The sequence below is a fragment of the Ptychodera flava genome, chromosome 10, assembly GCF_041260155.1.
Source record: "Ptychodera flava strain L36383 chromosome 10, AS_Pfla_20210202, whole genome shotgun sequence".
Classification (NCBI taxonomy): Eukaryota; Metazoa; Hemichordata; class Enteropneusta; family Ptychoderidae; genus Ptychodera; species Ptychodera flava.
Window position 1 is genome coordinate 5,322,469 of NC_091937.1, and position 23,577 is coordinate 5,346,045.

The 23,577-nt window shown below is 36.8% G+C and overlaps 2 protein-coding genes and 1 long non-coding RNA gene across 3 annotated transcripts; all 3 read left to right on the forward strand.

The window, feature by feature from the left end:
- Positions 1–16,018: 16,018 nt before the first annotated feature.
- On the forward strand, positions 16,019–17,472 carry LOC139141392 (uncharacterized). The gene is made up of 3 exons (XR_011554163.1): positions 16,019–16,062; positions 16,470–16,573; positions 17,405–17,472. It is a non-coding gene; the product is annotated as an uncharacterized lncRNA (long non-coding RNA).
- A 215-nt stretch (positions 17,473–17,687) lies between these two features.
- LOC139141839 (DNA-directed RNA polymerase II subunit RPB1-like) lies at positions 17,688–20,528 on the forward strand. Its single transcript, XM_070711530.1, has 3 exons — positions 17,688–17,774; positions 18,470–18,561; positions 19,395–20,528. Exons 1-3 carry the CDS (start codon positions 17,699–17,701, stop codon positions 20,526–20,528), a joined length of 1,302 nt encoding a protein of 433 aa, XP_070567631.1. The 5' UTR covers positions 17,688–17,698.
- A 1,320-nt stretch (positions 20,529–21,848) lies between these two features.
- On the forward strand, positions 21,849–22,262 carry LOC139142966 (proto-oncogene serine/threonine-protein kinase mos-like). The gene has a single exon (XM_070713160.1). The coding sequence runs from the start codon at positions 21,849–21,851 to the stop codon at positions 22,260–22,262; it is 414 nt and encodes a 137-aa protein (XP_070569261.1).
- The last annotated feature ends 1,315 nt before the right edge of the window (positions 22,263–23,577 follow it).

Consider the following 23,577-nt stretch of genomic DNA (forward strand, 5'->3'; position numbering starts at 1 on the left):
CATCCTTCATATTTGGTATGATAAGACACCTTATGACACCACATATTGTACCTCATTAATTATGTGCATATCTAATTTTGAGCGAGCCAATAGAGCTAGAGGTCTGATTTTTGGTACATAGGAATAACTTAGCAATACAATTATTATGACAAAAGGTCACGTGACCTCAATGACCTTTGACCTCAAATATATATATTTGTCCACAACTCAGTAACCACAAGTGCTACACCCTTCATATTTGGTATGATGGGACACCTTATGACACCACATATTGTACCTCATTAATTATGTGCATATCTAATTCTGAGCAAGCCAATAGAGCTGGATGTCCGATTTTTGGTATATAGGGATAACTATAGGGTAGAAATCTAAATATGCCCATCTAAATATTAGACATCTACTATCGAGAACAAAAGAAATCTGCTGTAATTTGAATATTTAAGGAGTTTAAGCAATTTCCAATATAAATAAAGAACCCCTGCCTCAAACTCCACAAAAGTTGCTAGACATATTTTGCCGTTGTCATGCCATTGCTTCGTTTAATAACCAGTTAATCAAATGCCTAATTGACAGGAGGAAATTCAAGACCATATTTGAATAGTAGTATATATTGTCCTCAAAATTACTCTATCACGGCCCAAGTACTCATTGCCTTCAGCAATACTGCCTTGTTATTGATATATTCATTTCTTAGATATTCTCTCATTTTTTGCCAATGTTTGGATATTTGATTATCCTTATGTCATAAATCAGTAATGTTTCGTTACTTATTGGTTATGAGTACAGAAGTACTTTATCTACTAGTTATTATGTCGTTACTTGGAGATGTTTTGGTACATATTTTCATTTTTGATCGCTACTATGTCATTCTTAGGTGATTCAATTGTTTATATTTGGTTCTAATTATCTCATTATACAGTTATTATCTGAATATTCAGTCGAAATTATCTCATTACTTGTCGTTCCTACATCATTATTCCGTTGTATTTGCTTATTTGTTTGCATTTATCTTATCATTTATGATCGATTACTTTATTGATACCGTGTATTTCATTGGAAATTATCTCATTATTTTAATTATTCTGTCGCTGTATCATTATTTAGTCAATATTTCATTATTTACCAATTTTTACCGCATTATTAAGTATTTTTATTAATTCGAATTTATGTCATGATAATGTTATTTGCTGATTGTGTTGTGCATTGATTGTATCATATCATAATTTGTGATTTTCATCTGACCTGCTTAATTCATACCAGATATCATCGAACAAAAATAGCCAATAGACGCAGTAATGTTAATGTAGTTCACGCTTCAAATTTAAAGACTTAAACTTTTGCTCAAATTTTCCTCGAGTAAACTTGCAACTATTTTATTTCAAAGTCAAGAACAAAAGTTGAGGTCACAATCCAAATTATGATACCCAAGAAAAAATTACCCGACATTTACCCATATTTGACATTCAGAATGGCCGCCATCCCTGTGTCATATATAGTTGGAAATAAAATTTCCGATTTTCACAAAACTGAGCCGAAAAAAATCCAAGAGCTGAAAATAATCCGAGGCAAATGGTTTTTGGAGTCCGAGCATCTGCCCTACCCCTTCTCCCTAGTGGTAGCCCTGAAGGAAAATGAGTACCCATGCGTGTTCACAAAATTACAAAAAGTGAGGTTTTCTTCATCATCCAGGTCATTGAAAAGGGATTAATTCTCTTAGATGTACAACCATGTCAGTGATAAATTGAAAGTGAGGTTTTTAATAAGGATGCCATTGTGTCTGTTCAGAAAGTTGCTGTAGACTTACACTGTAATGAAGGTAAGCTAGTACAGACAACAACAATAGATTAGGCCAAAGTAATTAAATTCTTTGTTTTGCATCGACTCTAAATGGGAAAAGGTACGCGTCTAAGCGGCTGAAAAAACACACACAAGAAAATTAACACAAAGTAATTTGATTGCAGCAAATAAAAAATTGTAACACAATTTTTAGTTCAGAAAGCTAAGCGGTTATGTCCTAAAATTTCCTATTCAAATACATTATGTGTGTTTTTCATGAAAACCATAAAAACCTACGCGGTGGGGACGCAAAACAAAGAATTTAATTACTTTGGCCTTACCATGGTATGTCAAAACAATCTCGTTGTTCTACCAGCATCTACGTGGTTTATAACTGTATTTGCAATTATCTCACCCATTCCAACATTTTAAAAATTGGGGTTGTTTTTTGGTGTATTTTTCTGCAATATTTCTCACAACAAAGGCTTTTTTTCTAAATCCGAGATTAGGGATGTTTTCAAATTTTGCGAAACAAGAATTACCCAGCCTTTCCTTAAAGTGCCGCCAGAGGGCTGTCGTCAAGCGCATTCTACTTTTACAAAGTCTTGAAACGGTAAACAGCTGTTGACTGCACACCCCCCCCCCCCCCGGTCGACCAAACAACTCAGCGACAATGACCGGCTTACAGACTGTCTTTGTGCCTGTCATGATGCACTGATTTCTGCCATTGTGTGCGAAACAAAGTCAAACATAGCATTCGCCCTTGTTTAGCCCTTGGCTCCATAAAACTGTAAAAGATAGCGGAAGTAAAACGGCAAAAAAATTGGAAGGGACGTAACTCAGAAAGACTGGGTCACTTTGATGCATTTCTGCTACTGATTATGGATGAAGGTAAAGCTAATCACGTTTTCGTCAACTCATGAGGATGAAGAAAGGGGTGGTACCTCTGCGTCTAATTTTCTATCATATGTTCAATGAACAACGGACTTCGCTCAGTTGCAGCTGATGTAAACGATAACAATAAAGTAAACAGTTAAAGAAGGCAAAATGACAATTGATGAATGTAACATCAATTTTAATAATGAAAAGAGACATTAAATCTTCGGTTCAATTAATTAGTATTTATATTCAAGGTAGTATGCATCTTCAACTTTTGCTCAAACTTTCCACTGTAATGAAACTTTCAACTCTCCTCTGATCAAATCAAGACTGAAAATCAGTGATCACCGTACAAAGTTTGGAAGTACACAAACATTTTACCTGACGTATGCTGATATTTGATATTCAGAATGGCTGCCATCCCTGTTTGAACTCAAAGAGGGAATAGAATTTTCGATTTTCCGAAAACTAAGAGGTTGAATTTTTTTTTATTCCAAGAACATTGAATAAGCACTCAACAAATTTTAGAACAGAAAAGAATTGTAAAAAGTTGAGAGTCCGTATATCTGTACCAGAGGCCCATTCTACCTTAAAAGAAAACGAAAGTCTCTCCATAAACGTTTAAAAATATCAAGGCTAACTCAAACAGGAATGAGATTTCAATCCCCTGAATGTTAGTTCGAAAAAAGAGGCTCGACTCTTTCGACATAAAACAACTCAAAGCTGTCCATTGTTAACTTATCTCCAAATGATGAAATGAGAGCAAATGTTGAAGTCTGATTCCATTTCGACAAGATTCTCTATAATTGAAAAGAAAATATCGGTCGATTTAATTCCAGGACAGAACGAGGTGTAAGAATAGTTGTCAAGTAAAAAATAATTTTTCTCAAAAATTACACAAATTTGGCATGATTCTGAGAAACACATGCAGAAAAATCAACGGGAACGCACAACTATACGTTCGCCGTTCGGTGTTTGTGTAATTACGTGTAACCATAGACTGTTTCTTTAGGGTCTATGGTGCTCTGCCATGAGCCTGGTCGCACTCTCCAGCTGTGTTTTAAGCGTATAAGCGCCAAGAGCGAGTGCGCACAGTGGAGGTTAAGACCGGGCCACACCATGGGCGCGGCCCGGGCGGCTGCAATACATATTGAGATGAATATTGATGTATAAGCTTAAATGTTAATGAAACGAGAGAGTAATAAGAAAATAGAATTACGTGACCGATAATAAAATTACTTATTATTCATTTGTTGTCCTTCTTTTCGTTATTCTTCAACTTGACGTTTTATAGGAATGAAAAAATTTTTCCCATTTTTAATCCGTCCAATCCATGTGTCCGACTAGTTATCTCATAGACCCTCGAGGGTCAGCAGCAGCGGCCTTTGAAGAGGATAACAAGCCTAGTTTACTTCTTCTCAGCTGTCATCATGAATTGTCCCTTTTCTGCTGAAAGTGTTATGATGAAAACCGTAAATTTCGAGGGAAAGCCGTGTTTGACACATCTCTGAGTCACTAGAGAGTGGGGGGACGTTTTCTTTCGTCGACCATTTGAAAAAAATGAACTCCTAGATGTTAAGTGATCGAGACGTGTGGATAGGCTCGACGCATAGATAACCAATCCTAAGGCATGAAGACCGAATTACCAGTAAACAATTTGACATAATCTCCCTATAATGAATCATAATAAATTTACATGAAATGCCAAGCCAACAGACTTTCTCGCTCAAATGGTTACTAGACGCCAATAAAGTTGTCTAAATTCTCCTCTGAATCCCTCGCAAAAGTAACATAGGTATTTTACGGCAATGGCGAGCTCTTCGTCGAAGATCTCAAGATTTTTAACCAGTTTTCTGACGAGATCCGACGATCATAACTTTGTGTTTCTTTACTTGACAGCTATGCTATTACCAAACTTTCGACAAACGGGAAAAAACAACTTGAAGAAATTGTATGGTGTGAATACTATAGCCATAGTTCAGGGAAATTTCCTGGTCATAAGTTATGACAGGCAAACGTAGTTATGAAGGCAGACAGTCAAGAAGTTCAGTCGCCAAGGCAGTTTAAACTGTTGAACAGTTTAGACAATATCATTGCTCATTCATTTGCAAATCTTGCTATGTTAGTTTTGCTCACTGCATGCTCGGAGTAAACCGTTATAATATGGGACAAAGTCTCCCCCTTCGCACGAAATATTGGTGCTGTGATCAATGCTATCAAAAGTGTGCATGTGATGGCCAATGAAATCAGTCAATGTCTTTAGCAGAACTAAAAGTTCTATATGATTAAAACAGCAAGGCAAAACAGATTATGTTGCTCACAGAAAGATGTGACTTGTCATCTCCCAGAAAACACAGCTTCTTTCACAACTCCTAAAGCTGCGAACAACTCGATTAAGTAGAAAAAAGGTAGAAAGAAAGATGGCAATATGTTTCCACTTTACTGTGGCGATGACTTACAGTAGCAATAGCAGTGGCCTATCACTTCAAATGATAAATTTCATCGTTTCATGTTCAACAGACCTGGATACTTTGCATTCTATGAGAGGCATAACGTCCCTACCGCAAGCGGCGCACTTTTACTTTCCTTCAAGGTCTGAAACCGAGACAACTGTTGTTGCGGCCGGCACCTTGTGGGCTTGCTAACACACAGCCACAGTAAAAGCCAGCGGGTAAAGTATGTTCGCAACTTCTCCATATTCGTTTATTGTTTTTTACACATTGCTTTACATAACTTTAAATTATGCTATCAATAAAGTCCAACCCCTTTCAGATTACACCATGTTCGGAACATGATCCGTAATAATTTTGGTGAAAATTTTATAGCAGGCAATCTTCAGTGATTGCACAGGTAAACACGGGCATCAAAGGTCGGGTCATGAACCCTGAAAAGAAAATCACTGTCCCATCCACCAATGATGACTTTCTCTGATCTCTGATATTGTTCGCAATATTGTTCGTGCATAGTATACGCCCGTGTTTAGCCACTGGCTCCACAAGATATAAGGACAGCAGAGGTAAATGACAAAATAAACCTGAATGAAGACGTCACGGAGAAATAGTGGGTCATGATTGTGCATTTCTGGCAACCAATTGTAGATGAAGGTAAATCTAGTGACATATCTTTCATTAGGTGAGTATGTTTTGTTTATTTGCCTGCTTTGCCCATTGCCATTGTAAAATTACTGATAATTGTATTCGTTAATACCTGTTGACAAACAACTCAAACGTTTCATCGCAAATCATATCACTATAGAGTTGCTCATTGAGTCCCGAACTGCAAGGGTGGACTTAGACTGCAGCTACTTTACTTGTTTAACCCCGCGTCTTCTTCATGACATACATACAAATCATTGCAAGTTGCATCTTAATCCTGTTTTTTTCCATGCTAGTTGAAACATTTCTAACAAACTACCTCGTCATTATATATATATATATATATATATATATATATATATATATATATATATATATATATATATATATATATATATATATATATGATTAATTTGTAACTTAATCTGTATGCTTTAAATTCACACTCATTCATTTTTATTACAGGTCTTTTACTCATCTGCTGTACTGTTATCCATCTCGAGCCTGAGTCACTGTCACTCATCAGAAAGTTCAGGTCTGTGAGACTCTCCGACTTAAATAACCTGCAATCGAGTATGAACTTCTTAATGTCAGGTATGTTACTGGGAATTTCTCGACCGAAAACTTTTTTCTCCTTGTTGTGACGTCATGAGACAACTTGCTGGCTTCTCTAAATGTGGTTAACTTCAGTGAATTAAAGATATGTCATTGTGTTTACCAGCAAAACTGTACGTTGATATTTAGTACCCACGGGTTCAGATGTACTATCACAAACAAGAGGGTGCGCGGAAAAGTTGCATTAATATTACAAATCATTTTTATTGTGGCAGAAAAGACCGATTGTCCATCCATACATAAATGATTTTGTCTCGAATGAAAGCTAGCTACCAATCATAGCTACAGTAAAGCAAAATCAAAGAAAAAAGAAAAAAAGATTTATGCATTTTATTAATCAATGTATTCGCAGTTTCAATATTTATTTGTTTGTTTGTTTTTCACCTTTCAGTGCATCGAGTGTTTCTACCAGTGACTAAATTCGTAAGTCAAGCACCTGGATCATTTCCTAACAGTAAAAATAATCATTTCCCCTTTTCAGTGATAAGTTGTTCTTAAGATGGACATTAAAGTTACTGCGAATCTACGACTTTTCATTTTGGGTATCCTGTGCTCTTGTGTGTTCAAGCCAACCCTTCCTTTGCGACGGAGCCAACTGATTTCACTCAGGTCTTGGCTTATGATACCACTCACCATTTAAGTGTTACTCTCAGTTGTGGCGTTCAAAACTTGCAGACAGGTCAGAGTGTTGCTTGGTACAAGAACGGTGTACCAATCAGCAACGATGGTGCCGTGTACTCGAACTACGTTGACACCAGTCGTACGCAGTAGACATCTTTGTCCGTGGATCGTATGCAATATTAGACCTGAGAATTACTACGTCTGCAGCCACTGCTGACATTGACTCTGGCATCTACCAGTGTGTGGTGATGACAGCTCCTCCCCTGGAATCCCGCACAGCTCGTCTTGATGTCTTTGTAACGCCACAGTCAGGATATTTACGATGTACGATCGGTGATGATCCCGACGATGACGTTTTCGATGTGGAAACTGGAACACCGATCTTACTAGCTTGCCGATCGGATCCTACAGGTGTTCCTGAGATGACAACGTATTGGACAAGAGAGGATCTCAGGTGACACGTTTGATACTGTTGCGGGTATGGGGTGAGAACACCGCCAAAATTATCTTGAAAACTTTATTTAAACTTATCTCATTATTATTATTCCATTGTTTGGTGATTTAATGATAATTATATCAGTATTTGGCCATTATTTTTGCAATTATTTGATCATTATATGGATATTATTTTGACATGATTATGAACTTATTTGGTAATTCGGTTGTTTTGACATTATTCAGCATTGATGTCTTGATTTGGAACTTATTTCATCATTATTATGCCATTATTTGGTGATTTGGTCATTTTTATGTCATTATTTGGTCTTTATTATGCGATTATTTGGTCATGATTACGACATTGTCTTGATATTATCTTGATATTGTCTTGACATTATTATGTTAATTCGGTTCTTTTGCCATTATTCGGCATTGTTGTCTTGATTTAGAACTTATCTTATCATTATTATTCCATTATTTGGTGATTTGGTCATTTTTATGTCATTATTTGGTCATTTTATGTCATTATTTGGTCTTTCTTATGCGATATTTGGTGATGATTACGACATTGTCTTGACATTCTCTTGATATTGTCTTGACATTATTATGTTAATTCGGTTCTTTTGCCATTATTCGGCATTGTTGTCTTGATTTAGAACTTATCTTATCATTATTATTCCATTATTTGGTGATTTGGTCATTTTTTATGTCATTATTTGGTCTTTCTTATCTGATTATTTGGTCATGATTACGACATTGTCTTGACATTCTCTTGATATTGTCTTGACATTATTATGTTAATTCGGTTCTTTTGCCATTATTCGGCATTGTTGTCTTGATTTAGAACTTATCTTATCATTATTATTCCATTATTTGGTGATTTGGTCATTTTTATGTCATTATTTGGTCTTTCTTATGTGATTATTTGGTCATGATTACGACATTGTCTTGACATTCTCTTGATATTGTCTTGACATTATTATGTTAATTCGGTTCTTTTGCCATTATTCGGCATTGTTGTCTTGATTTAGAACTTATCTTATCATTATTATTCCATTATTTGGTGATTTGGTCATTTTTATGTCATTATTTGGTCTTTCTTATCTGATTATTTGGTGATGATTACGACATTGTCTTGACATTCTCTTGATATTGTCTTGACATTATTATGTTAATTCGGTTCTTTTGCCATTATTCGGCATTGTTGTCTTGATTTAGAACTTATCTTATCATTATTATTCCATTATTTGGTGATTTGGTCATTTTTATGTCATTATTTGGTCTTTCTTATGCGATTATTTGGTCATGATTACGACATTGTCTTGACATTCTCTTGGCTTTCAATTATCTGACCTCCTTTATTATCTGAACTCATTATTTGACCTGCATTTGAACCCTACCCAGAAATCATTGCACATTCACAATGGCGCAGATGATACGGTCTGTTCCCTCGCATAGAGATAGAAAAGCCGGCTTTGCGTAAGATTTAAAGCGCAGCTCAGCACATCACGTATCTAGAATAGTTGGGCGTGCTCGAAAACTGAGATCGACCACAATTTTGGATTAAAAATCGATTATTTTCGGCGGCGGAACTGGGCTGTGTTGGGTAGCCTTTGGTGGCCTGTAGTATTAGCTATTACACCTAGCCGAGCGTACAGGTCTGTGTACCGTGTGTTCTCGGCGTTATATGGTACAGGCCCACGGCACGTTTCGTAGATCGTCGTCGGATGGGAAGTGACTAAGACCGAGGTTCGGTCTTCGGCCTCACAGTGTCAGTCACTTCCCATCCGACGACGATCTACGAAACGTTCCGTGGGCCTGCTATGTTAAATGGTGGAGGCCGTATAACACCGGAAACACACAAGACCTGTACGTACGCACGGCTAGGTTACACCCAGCCTGCCACACAGAGATCAGTAAAGGTATCGATACCGTGGACGAAAACGACAATCGCCGCGCTGTCTTAAAAAAATCGCAACACATAGAAGACTAGGGGACTAACAGTTACCATGGATTTTTGAATTCTAGCATATGAGAACAATCAAATATTAGAGAAAAAAGATGGGGTCACCATACTTGATCTTATGCAAGTGTACGATGAAAAGTCAGTTTTTCTAAATCACTTAAAATCAATATATAAAACCATTCATTTCAAGTTCATGCAGTAAATTAAATTTTCACATCTCATTGTACCAATAACACAAAGTTAAACTCTGAACAGTAAAGACTCTAATTTAAATGGAAAAATGTGTGACTAAATGGAAACTTTTATTTGTTATAAATTTGCCATTATTAGACCCAAAATTTCTGAGATTAAAACATTAATTTCATGGAATATTTTAACCTTCCAGTATTGTCAATTTTGTAAAACATTTTATAAGTGGCATCTAAGTTGTACATGTCTTGTACTTTTGAAAAAAAAATTTCGGTAGGTCACTGTGCTCATTTTTTCACAATTTGGTTAAACGTAGCTAGGAATACACAATTTTCATACTCTCTCATGATTGTCATTTTGTGTGCTTTTCAGCTGGTGCCATTGAACTGGCCAGAGTTGGATAAACTCAAGTCGGCTTAGACTGAGAAATCAAAAAAGTTCACTGATGCATTTAAAAATGAATCAATTTTAGAACTTGCCCTAGGTATATGGCTCCACAACCTGCTGATAAGAGGTAGTGTTAAATTGCGTGCAGAACGACACATTACATGTTTTTTTTTTACTCTGTGTGCATTCCTAATAAATATGCGGCTATATGGTAATTTGGGGGGGGGGACTTGAAAATTTTTGAGGGTAGTGAGGGGGGATCTGAAAACAAATAAGATTTCAATCGCGATTCCTCCAGCCCCCCCTCACCATTTTTTTTTTGAACGCAGCCTTAAATATGTTTGACCTTGACAAAGCGATTACATTGTCGTATTTATTTGCCAAATATAGACCACACTGCATTTGATTTTTTTTGATTGTATTATTAGAATCAAAATCATCTCAACATACTCGTGCCATTATTGAAGCTTTCTCATCCAGATGAGTCCAGATGGGAATTATGAAAAAATGAGAAAGCAATACTTTTATCTTTTATCTTATTTTACGGCCAGTTAGAGTTGCACCTGTAAGCTACAGACTGAAAGCCGGTACTAAGGGACGATTCAGAATTTACTTCCAGGGGAGGGTGAGGATTTTCTATTTTCTGGGTGATTTTTTTCCACGGCCCCCCTAGTAAATTATAGAAAAAATCTATGGCCCCCCTCATCTTTCCTGTTTTTTTCCCATGGCCCCCCCCCCCTAATATATACATGCATGCTTATACATTATAGACATATCCAGTCTAACAAGTTGCAGGAACTGTAGTGGACATATAATCGATGATATAACAAATCATTTCAGGGTTATGTGACTATAAAAAGAATGATTTGCAGGGACTGCAAGTGGCACACTTTGGAAAGGGTAGCAATAAATATATCTGGTTGTAAGTTTCTGAAGAAAAGTTAATTACTAAATATGAATACTTTTTACATTATGTCTCACTGATAAATATGATGCACACAAAGACAAGCAAAGATGTCAGTTAGAAATAGTGAACAGAAAATAAGAGGAGCAGATAATTGGCAAAGTGATATATATTTTGAAGTTTAATGGTACATCATTTGCAGATATCCAGATATTTCTGGAAAGTGAGATGTACATGTACATGCACACGTTCAGCATACATTTTCATTTGATGATGCTGAATATTTGCAGACTCACGGTGAAAGTTTTAAACATTAGGAATTAAAATTGGTGAAAGCCAACTTATTTTTAATTTTCTCTTTTTTTCTAATTTGGTTGTCATAAGACCAAGTAGCTGCCACTGAAAGCAACAATTGCTGAGAAGTATTTTAGAACATTTCTTGAACAAAACACCTTATCCAAAACATGAATTCACATGTTATTCTGCTCATTCCATTCACAATCCAATGTTCATATTAAAATGCAGATTACCCTGTGTAAGTCAAAGTTCACATTTTGTCAGCAGTATTTTTCAAAATTGACAGAGCATTCATATTTCAAATTTTTTTAACAAACTTTTAAAATAGTCATGATGCACATGTTTTCAGATGACACAAACAATACATGTTAATTTGTTTTTTTTGCCTTTTCTGACAGCCGCCACTGTGAAATCTTTGATTATACATATCAGAATGAATGGGACACAAAAGTATTAGCACCAATACACAATGTGTAAGCCTATCCACATTTCTCCTAGCCTCATACACACTGAGATCACTTCTTGGACTACAGCAAATTTCTTGTGTATACAATATTTCAACAATCCGACACCATAGCATTGATGCAGTGCCACATGATCTTCTGGATGCACATACAGGATTATTGGAAAATCAACCCTTTTGTAAATTTATCACCATATATTTTTGACAGTAATACATAATTTTTATTTTAAACATTAAAACTATTCGCTGAAAAGCAACTTGAAGATGAGATGGCCATAAATTTATTTTCAAAAAAGTTTATAGTAGATGTAAGCACTGTAAAAAGTTATGTAGAACATTTAAAAATTTAGAAAGGGTAAAATTGATGAGAATGAAACATAGAAAAAAGGAGCAGAAAAGAAGAGAAGATTAAAAAATACGAGGACTATGACTGGTTAAAGTTGCTCTTGAGTGGGAACCTTCAAAATTTAAACGTAAAAGAATTAAAAAAATACCTTGATAAACATAAATTACCAAAACAAAAAAATTGAAAGCTGAAAAAGTTCAAATTATAACTGCATATATACATGCACAACCTTCATTCAATTTAAGAAAACTGTCAGGGAAAGATGTAACAACTTATGTCACAGATGAGTCAGAGTCAGATAGCAGTGACTCTGAATTGGAAATCTCTGTCAATGGAGTCATTGAGAGTGATGATGATGGTGTTGGTTCTGAATATAATAGTGACACAGACCTGAACTGACGAAATCATAGAGAACCAACGTGACCATGTTACTTTAAGAAGTGGCAGAGTAGCAAGTCGTTTTGTTTTGAATTAAGGTGGAGCTGCATGTTGCCAATACAGTTTTTTTCAAAGCAATATTTCTCATTAAAGATGACAAGGAAACCCCCTCATACCATATATTTTCAAAAAGCAGAGACTCTAAAGTTTAGTATGGTAGCAGTAGTTTACTCAAAGGATGAAGTGGGTGTATATTTGGGGTAAAAACCTCAATTTTGGTATTAATGATAAAAATTAATTTAAGTCAAAAACTAGACAGTATTTTCTGAAATGTAATATTTCACTTGAAAGGAGAGTATATGTAGAAAAAAACAACTATTTTATTTGGCATTATCCATCCTCATTTTAAAATTGTAGGGTTTAAAGACTGACACACTAATAATTGATTAAAATCATGATCAGCAAAATTAAAATGCCTCTTATTCAAAATGCCTCTTATTAAAAATGTAAGAGCTTTGTTGCCAACAAAACCAATTGATAGTCGTTGTGTTATATAGCATGTAAAAACATAATGTGAAATTTCAGAAAATTTGACCCAGCCGGAATGGAGTTAAATTCTTTGGAAATTTTGAAATTGGGAGGCAAAGGAAGCCAAGAAATCGGGTGATTGGCATACATTTGCATAAATTAACACTTCTTTATCATACAACTTTCAACTGCTTTACAAGCTACAAGGTAAACCCAACCTTAAAAAGACATTTGCTGTAATTTTTGCATTTGTTCAATGTTCATCTCTGTGTATCAGCATTTGTTTGTTATTCTATCACTACATAGAACACCCAATGCTGTATTTAGCAACATACCAGTGTGAACATAAATGACCATTGTTATTGTTGATAAATGAATTCTAGTCTGGACTTGATCCGAGATCTCTTTTCAACAAAAACAACCCTGACTGTTCACTACGAAAGCCGCTGAGGGCCATCGTACTTCCTACTTCAATATTTCAACGCGACTTCTCACTTCAAAATTTCATTTCTAAATTTAGAAACTCCTACACATTTCTCACTTCAAAATTTCGTGCGACTTCTCACTTCAAATTTCATTTCTAAATTTAGAAACTCTTACACATTTCTCACTTTCAAAATTTCGTGTAATGGGGACTTCTCACTTCAAAGTTTTGCTTCTAAATTAGACACTTCGACAAACTTCTCACTTCATAATGTTGACGACCCACAATTCCTGTAACAAGATGGTGGCAGTCAGGACACATGGTCGAGACGGCTGAGATCGTGTATGTTTCGCGATTTAGCAGGTAAGATTTCCATTTATTTTATCATAAGTCAGTTGATGTGTGCAATAATGCAGCTGCCGCGAACCTAATACCGAGGTACGATTGAAAACGTTTGAACACACGACCGATGAAATAAGATGATCAACGAACTGATCAAGGACGGTGATTCCTCCATAATTAATACATTCCCCCACTATTTATGAGCGAATGTGTGTGGATAGGCAATATTGTCACTCACAGAAATCTCTCATACATCAATTGCGTAAATACTTCTTCGATTTCTGCAGATTTCCTCAATTTACATTTACTCGAACGAGCTCTTATATTGTTAGAAATTGTAGTGCTGTAACTTAGGCCTTCTGTTTGAAGACTATTTACAACCGAGATATTTTACCTGTAAAAGGTAACATAAAAGCATAAAAAACATCACAAATGAGTTTTAGTTTAGGTATTTTGTAATAAATGACACTGAAACGTTCATACATCTAACAACAAAATTAAGTTTCTGAATTTATAGGCTCTGGTACGTATTTCTCACTTCAACTTTGTAGATTTAGACTTTGGCATGTATTTCTCGCCTAAACTACAGTATTATTTTTTTCTCACTTCAAAGTTTCGCGAGGACTTCTCACTCTTAAAAATGTCCAACTTCTCACTTCAAAAAATGTCCGACTTCTCACTTCAAAATTTCGCTACGACTTCTCACTTCAAAAAAATTCCGACTTCTCACTTCAAAATTTCGCTACTTCTCACTTCAAAAAAATTCCGACTTCTCACTTCAAAATTTCGCGAGGACTTCTCACTTCAAAATTTCACTACGACTTCTCACTTCAAAAAAATTCCGACTTCTCACTTCAAAATTTCGCGAGGACTTCTCACTTCAAAATTTCACTACGACTTCTCACTTCAAAAATTTTCCGACTTCTCACTTCAAAATTTCGCTACGACTTCTCACTTCAAAATTTCGCTACCACTTCTCACTTCAAAAAAATTCCGACTTCTCACTTCAAAATTTCGCTACGACTTCTCACTTCAAAATTTCGCTACGACTTCTCACTTCAAAATTTCACTATGACTTCTCACTTCAAAATTTTTCCGACTTCTCACTTCAACATTGTGTTTCTAAATTTAGACCTATCTACGCATTTCCCACTCCAAAATTTAGCCATCCTATAATTTCTTTCACCACATGACACAGAGACAAGATGGTCGCCAACGCTGGACATTATAATCACCTAGCTGTGATATCGCCACGGTCCCTGTGGACTGTGGCGATGACCCCAATGACCCGATCGCGTTCAACATACGCCACAAGTACCGCTGCGATATCACAGCTATATAATCACCGTAACACGGTAGGACTGTCTCACGATTTATAGTTAAGATTCACTTGATCACGATGGCCAAAATTCGTGTAAGCTTCGCGATTTATAAGTTATTTCATCGTAAGTCAGCTGCTGTGTGCAACAATGCAGCTGGTGCGAGCTTTAAATTTACCGAGGCAACGTTTAATATGTTTGAACAACTGGATGATCAAAGATGATCAACTTACTGATCAAAGGACAATGATTCCCTCACAATTAGGCCTAATAAATTACTCCACCATTTATGAGCGAATGTATGGATTGATAGTATGAACACTCATTGAAAGCTGTAACACATCAATTTGTGTAAATACTTCTACGATTTCTGCTGTATCAACAAGCACTGTTCTTAACGGAAGTCGACCGGCATTTACACCGGATATACTTCGAGCTGTAGGCCCTAAATTAATCCTTATATTATTAGAAATATCGGGGTAATACTGTAACCTTGTCCTTCTGTCTGAAAACCATTTAAAAACGAGATATTTTACTTTTAAAAGCATTACAAAAACATCATAAATGTGTTTTGGTTTTGTTACTTTCTATACAGTAAAAGTCCAACATCTTACAAATCACATTCCTAAATGCAGACTTTGGCACGTACTTCTCACTTCAAAATTTTGCTACGACTTCTCACTTCAAAAAAATTCCGACTTCTCACTTCAAAATTTCGCTACGACTTCTCACTTCAAAATTTCGCTACGACTTCTCACTTCAAAATTTCACTACGACTTCTCACTTCAAAATTTCGCGAGGACTTCTCACTTCAAAATTTCGCTAGCACTTCTCACTTCAAAATTTCACTACGACTTCTCACTTCAAAATTTCAGCACTTCTCACTTCAAAATTTCACTACGACTTCTCACTTCAAAATTTCGCGAGGACTTCTCACTTCAAAATTCCGCTAGCACTTCTCACTTCAAAATTGTGTTTCTAAATTTAGACCAATCTACTCATTTCCCACTTCAAAATTTAGCCATCCCATAATTTCTTTCACCACATGACACCGGACAAGATGGTCGCCAATGATGACATTATCACCGTAAAACGGTAGGACTGGCTCACGATTTATAGTTATGATTCACATGATCACGATGGCTAGTAAGCGTTGCGATTTATAAGTTAATATCATCTTAAGTCAGCTGATGTGTGCAATAATGCAGCTGGCGCGAGCCTTACCGAGGTAACATTTAACCATAGACCCTCGAGAATAACGTTTCTCGAGGGTCTATGATTTAACATGTTTGAACAACTTACTGATCAAAGCCTTTGACAAAGGACAGTGATACCCCCATAATTTATAAATTAATTGTTGTTTGTATCGGTGTTTATGTTTATAGTCGTGTTGTTGTTGACCAATAAAATTCAACGAACATAAGTCTAATCATATCAAGTTCAAATAGCCTTTGTGAAAGCTGATGGTTTGTGTTACATGTAACGTTTACGTGTTATTGCAGATCAAGGCCGCGGCCGCTGAGTCTTGCCCATCACAACGTCGCTGACCTAGAACTTCTATTAGTCCAACATGGCGGCTAATATACGAACTGTAGAATTACAGCAGGTACGTTAAACCAACGTATGCTCGATATTCAGTGATCTTGACTCAGGGATAGCGATACAGAGTTTTATGCATAGGGCTGTGTTTTTCATCGTGAGATTTGATGATGAGAGTGTTGAGAGTCGCTACAGCCGAACGCAACAAACACGAGTCCATGCAACATGTACACGTGGTACTTGTCAACCGACTGTGCCCCAAACTACACAACAATATTGTAGCCAATAAAGCTGTTGCCATGCATGCAGAGCTTGATAGAGTGAGTGGTTTGAAACCAACTAAGTTCAACGTCGATAAGCGAGTCACTCATGTGAAAGTTACTGAAACAGCGAGAGACATTAGGGAAGCGTCAAATTACAGCTGTTTTGCATCATCAGCGGTGGACGATTTCATCACTGCAACTCCCATGACAAGGGCAAGACTGCTTTTTCTACCCGCTTCAGCCACTTCGGCAAATGTGCATGCTTTAATTGAAGAGGGGTCAAGATACCATCATCCAGGGGTGATGGTGTACGGGTTTGAATCCTCATCAAATAAACCTAAATGTATTGTATGGCAAATTACATAATCATTTTGTGACTGCAGCTGTAAGCACACCCTAGTTTAACGCCCAGCCATATGTACATGTAAATATGCACCATTCATCATTGCCATATTCCATCACTGTACAATGTTGAGTTTTATTGATGATATATAGGTATATGCATCAGTGATACCAGTCAAGCTTTGTGTGGAAGCTCTAGGCTGTCTATTGGAAAGATTTGAGTGGCTATTGCTCTCAGTGAAACCAATATAGATCTCTATAATTTTGTTTTTTTTCTTGTCAATGATTCACAGCTTTTGGTAGCCCTGTTTGACACTAGGAGAGGAGAAGAGCTTTTCCATGTCTTTCTACAGGAACAGGTCAGTAAATATGACATCATCTGTGATTAAATAAGCTTATTTTTCTTCCTCCAGTGAATATTCCTCGAATTCCTCTAAAATAACTTTGCTGTTTCAAAGCATTGTCTTTTTTGTTCACCATGTGAGGTTCTGTAGAATGTAATGCTGTCTTATTGTATGTGTTTTCCCTATACATTAAAAATTGAAACTGTTGTATAATTAGGTGCTGGATAAGAAACTGTTTCTCTGATGACTGATGAAAGCTTGAAGGCTATGGGATTGAAAGCTGGAGAAATTGCAAGGTTAAAAGTTGAAGTGGCTAAAGGTAAGTAAATATCCCTGTGATATTTGTATAGTTTCAGGTTGTTCTGTATATATGTAGCTGTTCAGCATAGTTTCTCAAACTAAGGGAAAGGTGAACAGAGCACTCAATGGATCGTTTGACTTCCATGACCATTAGAAAGGATCATTTGATATGCTAAAAGTCTGTCCTGGAAGGTTTCGATGGGGGTTTCTGATGAGTTTTAAATCTAGACATGAAACTTGTATAACTTAATTGTTTGTTTAGTGAAACTTGTAACATTATTAAAGTTGCTTTTGATGCATTCTTAATCAAAGTTGCAAAGTCTGGCCAATGTAATTACTGGGATATATATATATATATATATATATATATATATATATATATATATATTGTATATAAACAAAATTACTTCAAATTACTTAAGTTTCATGCATCCTGCAATCATCAGAACTTGAATTCATTGGTAAACAAAAGCACAATGGTTATTTGATGCACATTGTTGTTACATGCAGAATATTGAATGTCATTGTTACAGGGAGTTGAACAAGTCATTGAAATTCATTACAGAACAAAGACACAGAAGAAACACAGACAAAAGTTCCAGCTAATATCTTATAAATCCTGTCATTGTAATGCCTTTTGTAATTTTTAGTTGAAACATCCACTAACTGTATATCAGACCATGATTCTGTTCTTTTTTGGTTGTGCTCTCTCAGATGAAAAGAAAAAGAAGGTCGTTGATTTGATTGAGCAAATACGGCTGAAAAATGTGAAGAAAGGAAATGCTCGGAAGTTCAAAGGTCAAAGGGTATGTCCTGATTTTCATACTAGCCAACCAAAGTCTTTACTTCTAAAAGGCAAGGAAAATTTGTATATTTAAATCTATAAGCCCAATACTTTTAGCAAATCCACTGTCTACATGAAATCTAGCTAGCATTCATAATGTTTGAACATTGATCAATGAAAAACATCCAAATCTAATAACAGGACTTGGGCTGATGTGTATCATCACACTATCCCACACAGTACCATAGAGATGTATTTGTATTGTTGTTGAAAACTCAGTTAAGTCCTTCTGGTGATGTGCAGCGTGCTCAGAAGATTATATCTGATAGGTTGATTGTCACTATTCATAACAACCGAACTTAGGGAGTTAATTTGTATTATTCATTTATAATGGTCAGATTCAGCCATCAAATTGGATAACAGCTCCCAGGACGCTGCACATCAGCAGCAGAAGGACTTAACTGAGTTTTCAACAACAACAGAAAGACGTCTCCATGGTCCTATGTGGGATAGTGTAAATTAATGTACTAACATTCTTGTAACATCTGTTCCCAACTGTCAATAGCAATACCAACTTTCAGTTTTCTAATTAATCATCCCAATCAACATATTAGATAGATGAACTGGTATAGGAGACATTGAAAAACTGACTGAAATATAACGTGACCAGTCGTCCAGCAATAATCAATCTAAGTGGCATATATTATTGAAACTCTATGTGACAAACCCCCAAGCACCTACTCCAATTTTTCATATATTTCTCAATTTTCATGACAGATGTTCATTAACCTGCTATCTTGCCGTTGAAAGTGTCATAGACTGATTTTTACATTATGTCCTTTTTATTTCAAACAGGTCACTCACCCAGTGGCAAAGAAACAACATTGCAAGGTTAACATTGGATGGTTACATTCTGAAAATGGTCAAACTTTCAAGCAAGTAAGGTTGCAAGATGGTGGAGGGACTAGAATTTTGGACTTCCCTTCAAGTGATCTGGTAACTGTTGACAGCATTAAACAGAGAAGTCTCAAGGTCTTTGCCAAAGGTATCGCAAAGTTTCTGTCGGCAGACTCTGTGACTGCTAGTGTTGGTAACTTTAATCGGGAAGAAATTGATGACTTCAAAACCATTGATGGGGAAATGTGTGATTTTACTGAATATTTGAAATCACATGGACTGTATGCCAGTAAGATTAAATTATACTTACTGACACAGCCTAATCTGTCTCTGCTAGACAACAGGAAAGATACCTCAATGACTGAATCTGATGAAAGGGTTGAGCAAACCAAAAAAGTTACTGAAGCGTCTTCTACATGTACATTGTCAGATATGCCATCCATATCAGATATTGGACCATCTACACCAAATGTTTCACCCCATATCTCAGCTAGTACACCTGCTATGGGGTCCGATATGCCATCCATACCAGAAGGTGGACCATCTACACCTGCTATGAGGTCTGATATGCCATCCATACCAGAAGGTGGACCATCTACACCTGCTATGAGGTCTGATATGCCATCCATACCAGGAGGTGGACCATCTACACCTGCTATGAGGTCTGATATGCCATCCATACCAGAAGGTGGACCATCTACACCTGCTATGAGGTCTGATATGCCATCCATACCAGAAGGTGGACCATCTACACCTGCTATGATGTCAGATGTGCCATCCATACCAGAAGGTGGACCATCTACACCTGCTATGATGTCTGATGTGCCATCCATACCAGAAGGTGGACCATCTACACCTGCTATGAGGTCTGATATGCCATCCATACCAGGAGGTGGACCATCTACACCTGCTATGAGGTCTGATATGCCATCCATACCAGAAGGTGGACCATCTACACCTGCTATGATGTCTGATGTGCCATCCATACCAGAAGGTGGACCATCAACACCAATATCTCACTCCCTACCTCATGTAGTACACCTAACACACAGACCAATCCAATGCTACATGAACTTGATGAAATTGAAGTAAGACAAGATTCTGTCAGTCAAGATGATGAAAACTCAGCGGTGAAAACTCTAGCGGTGCACACAGAAGGTCAACTGCCAGAGTTTCAGTATAGTAAGATTGACATTTCATATTTCATGGAGAAGGAATCAAGTTATTCAGAGGTGGTGACAAAGTTTTCTACAATGAGCAGATCTGAATGTCATCAATATACGTCAATGTTCGACCCTGATGTTAGTGAATGCAACCTTCGTGACATTGACCCCATACAGCATGGGTTTAAAATTCAGGCCATTTCAAAGCAGGGCAAACAATATTTAGATTATACCTACGACAATGATGAAGTAAAGTTCACTTTTCCATCTGCAAATGGTGAAGAAAATACCAAAATCATTCTGCATGGTCCAGGAGAAATCTATGGATATGATGGTAATCAGTTGATACTTGGTGTAGTGGCATCATGCCATGGACAAAGTGGCACTGTCTACACATGGAAAAAAGATGGCAATATCCTGCTGCAGGGTTGTGATCAATGCTGTTGTGCTGCTATTGAGTCTGGTATATACAGTGTTTCTGTAACATTTGATGAACTTGTGGAAGAGTCTGAGTCTGTGGCTGTTAGACATATTGATCTATCTGAATGTCTCCAACAAATGAGTGAAGAGCCATGTCATGACGAGTTGTGCAAGAGTGGTTTAAGTGAAGCCACTACCCAGAGCAGTACATGTACATCGGGTGTGATTAAAAACTCAGGAGTAGTGAACAACCAGCCAACAACCTCACCAAGAGACACACAGAAGGGAAGGCAGTTAACCGAAGCAGCAGATCATGTCCCAAATGTTGAAACCAATATTTCCAGTCACTGTGAGAGAAAGCAGTGTTGTAGCAGCAGTCCGGGTATTCCTTCTGTACAGATGAGTGATGTAAAATACAGTAAAAAAGATGAGATTGGTAGGGGGACATTTGGTGTAGTCTACAGAGGTAGCTGGGCAGGAACATATGTAGCTGTTAAACAAATAAATGTGAGAAATGTTAAACTTTTCCAGAACCGGGTGAAGAGGGAAATTGAAGTCCATAGCAGAATAAGGCATCCCAACATAGTTCAACTCATGGCTGTTGGAACTGAAAAGAACCAACTGTATATAATTTCTGAATATATAAATGGAGCAAATCTTGAAGAAGTTCTCTTTACAGGAGCAGACTTCAAAATACATAACAAACCGTATGTTGCCAGTCAACTTTGCCAGGCTGTTCTTATATGCATTGTAATGAATCATACACAGAGACATTAAACCTGCTAATGTATTGGTAACAAAGGATACTTTGGTCACAAAAGTGTGTGATATGGGTATCAGTAAGCTGAAAGAGATGCATCAGACTCTTCAAGGTGGAACTCAACTTGGTGTTCCAGGAACACCTGCCTACATGGCACCTGAGTGCCTGCTTGAAAAACAAGCTGCCACACCAGCATCCGATGTCTGGTCACTTGGTGTTACACTGATAGAGCTTTTTACTGAGCAAGATGCCTGGAATCTTGATGATGATGGTGATAGTGCTGGTGAAGAGGAACTAGTATCTCCTCTCCAACCCCTGTATGCTATAATGAAACGAAGAGAGAAACCAGAGTCTTTGAAGCTGATGTCAGCATCCTGCAACAATGCTGTAGTGACTTCCAACGTAAGCATTTGTTTGGATTATGAACCCTTGCAAAGACCAAGTGCATATTCACTTATCAAGTGTTTCCCACGCACAGTGTAAAAGCTAAAGGTAGACACAAATCCAGCATACATTATTCTACATTTTAGCTCCTCGGTTTTATATACTGAGGAGCTGTTAGAATTGAAAACCAGTATGGCGGCGTCAACTTTTACTTCCTTCTGTCAACTTTTACTTCCTTCTGTCAAGATTTGGCGTCAACTTTTACTTCCTTCTGTCAAGATTTGGCCAATTAACTTCCGTCTGTGTGTCCATGTGTCATGTGATAAACTGGTGGGGGCCAATTACAGTGATATTTGATCAAGCTGCAGAACTTCATTAACTAAGGTGTTGTTTTAATAGATGTGTACCTGCGATTTTTACGACATTAACACAGCATGGCTTGAGTTGGTCTTGTTTACATCTTTAATCAGCTATATGCTCTCAGTTACACAACACACCAGGGCCACTCCATGCATGTCAAACAGAGAAACATAAACAAATCACCACACTTTGCAATGTCATGTATCTTGCATTTTTTACTTGTGATGAACAAGTGAGCGTGAAAGTTCAGGTAGCTTTGGGAATTGACTGGCTAGACCAGCATCATATCAACTTACATGTTCAAAATACATTTGTAAATGTATTTGTGGAGTTCCTGATTGGACTCAATGGTGCACTGCAAGAACCTTTTCAACATAGCGATTCTAATAAAACGTAAAAAAAGACAGTTTGTTACAAGGCATCCTTTTCACTGAAACACTTGCAAACATGATTATGATGTGTTCTATTACTTGTAGCTCATTTCATTTATACCATTTAGACAAATTTTTCACTATTATTTCTATTTTTAGCTTTGAGGTATTTTTAAAGTTGTAACAGCTATAGTACTTTCTCTTTCGTTCTGTTTTTGAGGTATACTGTGATGAGAATGTTCCTCACAGTATTTCACGATTCGATTCATTTGTAAGAACTAGGATTGCAATGATTAGACTGTTGTTAACAACAGAAAACTTATCATTGTGTCCAATTGTCAGGAATTCCCAAAATTGTTTAATATGTAGATTCACTGAGACTGGACAAGTGAAAATTTCAAAACCTTCCTGAACTTTCAAGCTCATTTGTTCATCACGAATAAAAAAGAAAGATACATGACATTGCAAAGAGTGGTGATTTGTTTATGTGTCTCTGTCTGGCGGACAGTGGAGTGGCCCTGGTTTGATGTGTAACTGAGAGGTGTTGCTGATTAAAGATATAAAGAAGACCACATCAAGCCCAGCTGTTAATGTTGTAAAAATTGCTGATACACAATACCTTGGCTAATTAAGTTTTGCAGCTTGATCGGATTTCATTCTAACTGGCTGTCAACTTCAATGTG

Excerpts from the sequence above, each read along its gene's own strand:
- LOC139142966 (XM_070713160.1), top strand. The coding sequence starts at position 21,849 with ATGGGTATCAGTAAGCTGAAAGAGATGCATCAGACTCTTCAAGGTGGA.
- LOC139141839 (XM_070711530.1), top strand. The coding sequence starts at position 17,699 with ATGACTGATGAAAGCTTGAAGGCTATGGGATTGAAAGCTGGAGAAATT. Across the intron at positions 17,775-18,469 it reads AAAAGTTGAAGTGGCTAAAG|ATGAAAAGAAAAAGAAGGTC; the intron begins GTAAGTAAATAT and ends GTGCTCTCTCAG. Across the intron at positions 18,562-19,394 it reads GGAAGTTCAAAGGTCAAAGG|GTCACTCACCCAGTGGCAAA; the intron begins GTATGTCCTGAT and ends TATTTCAAACAG.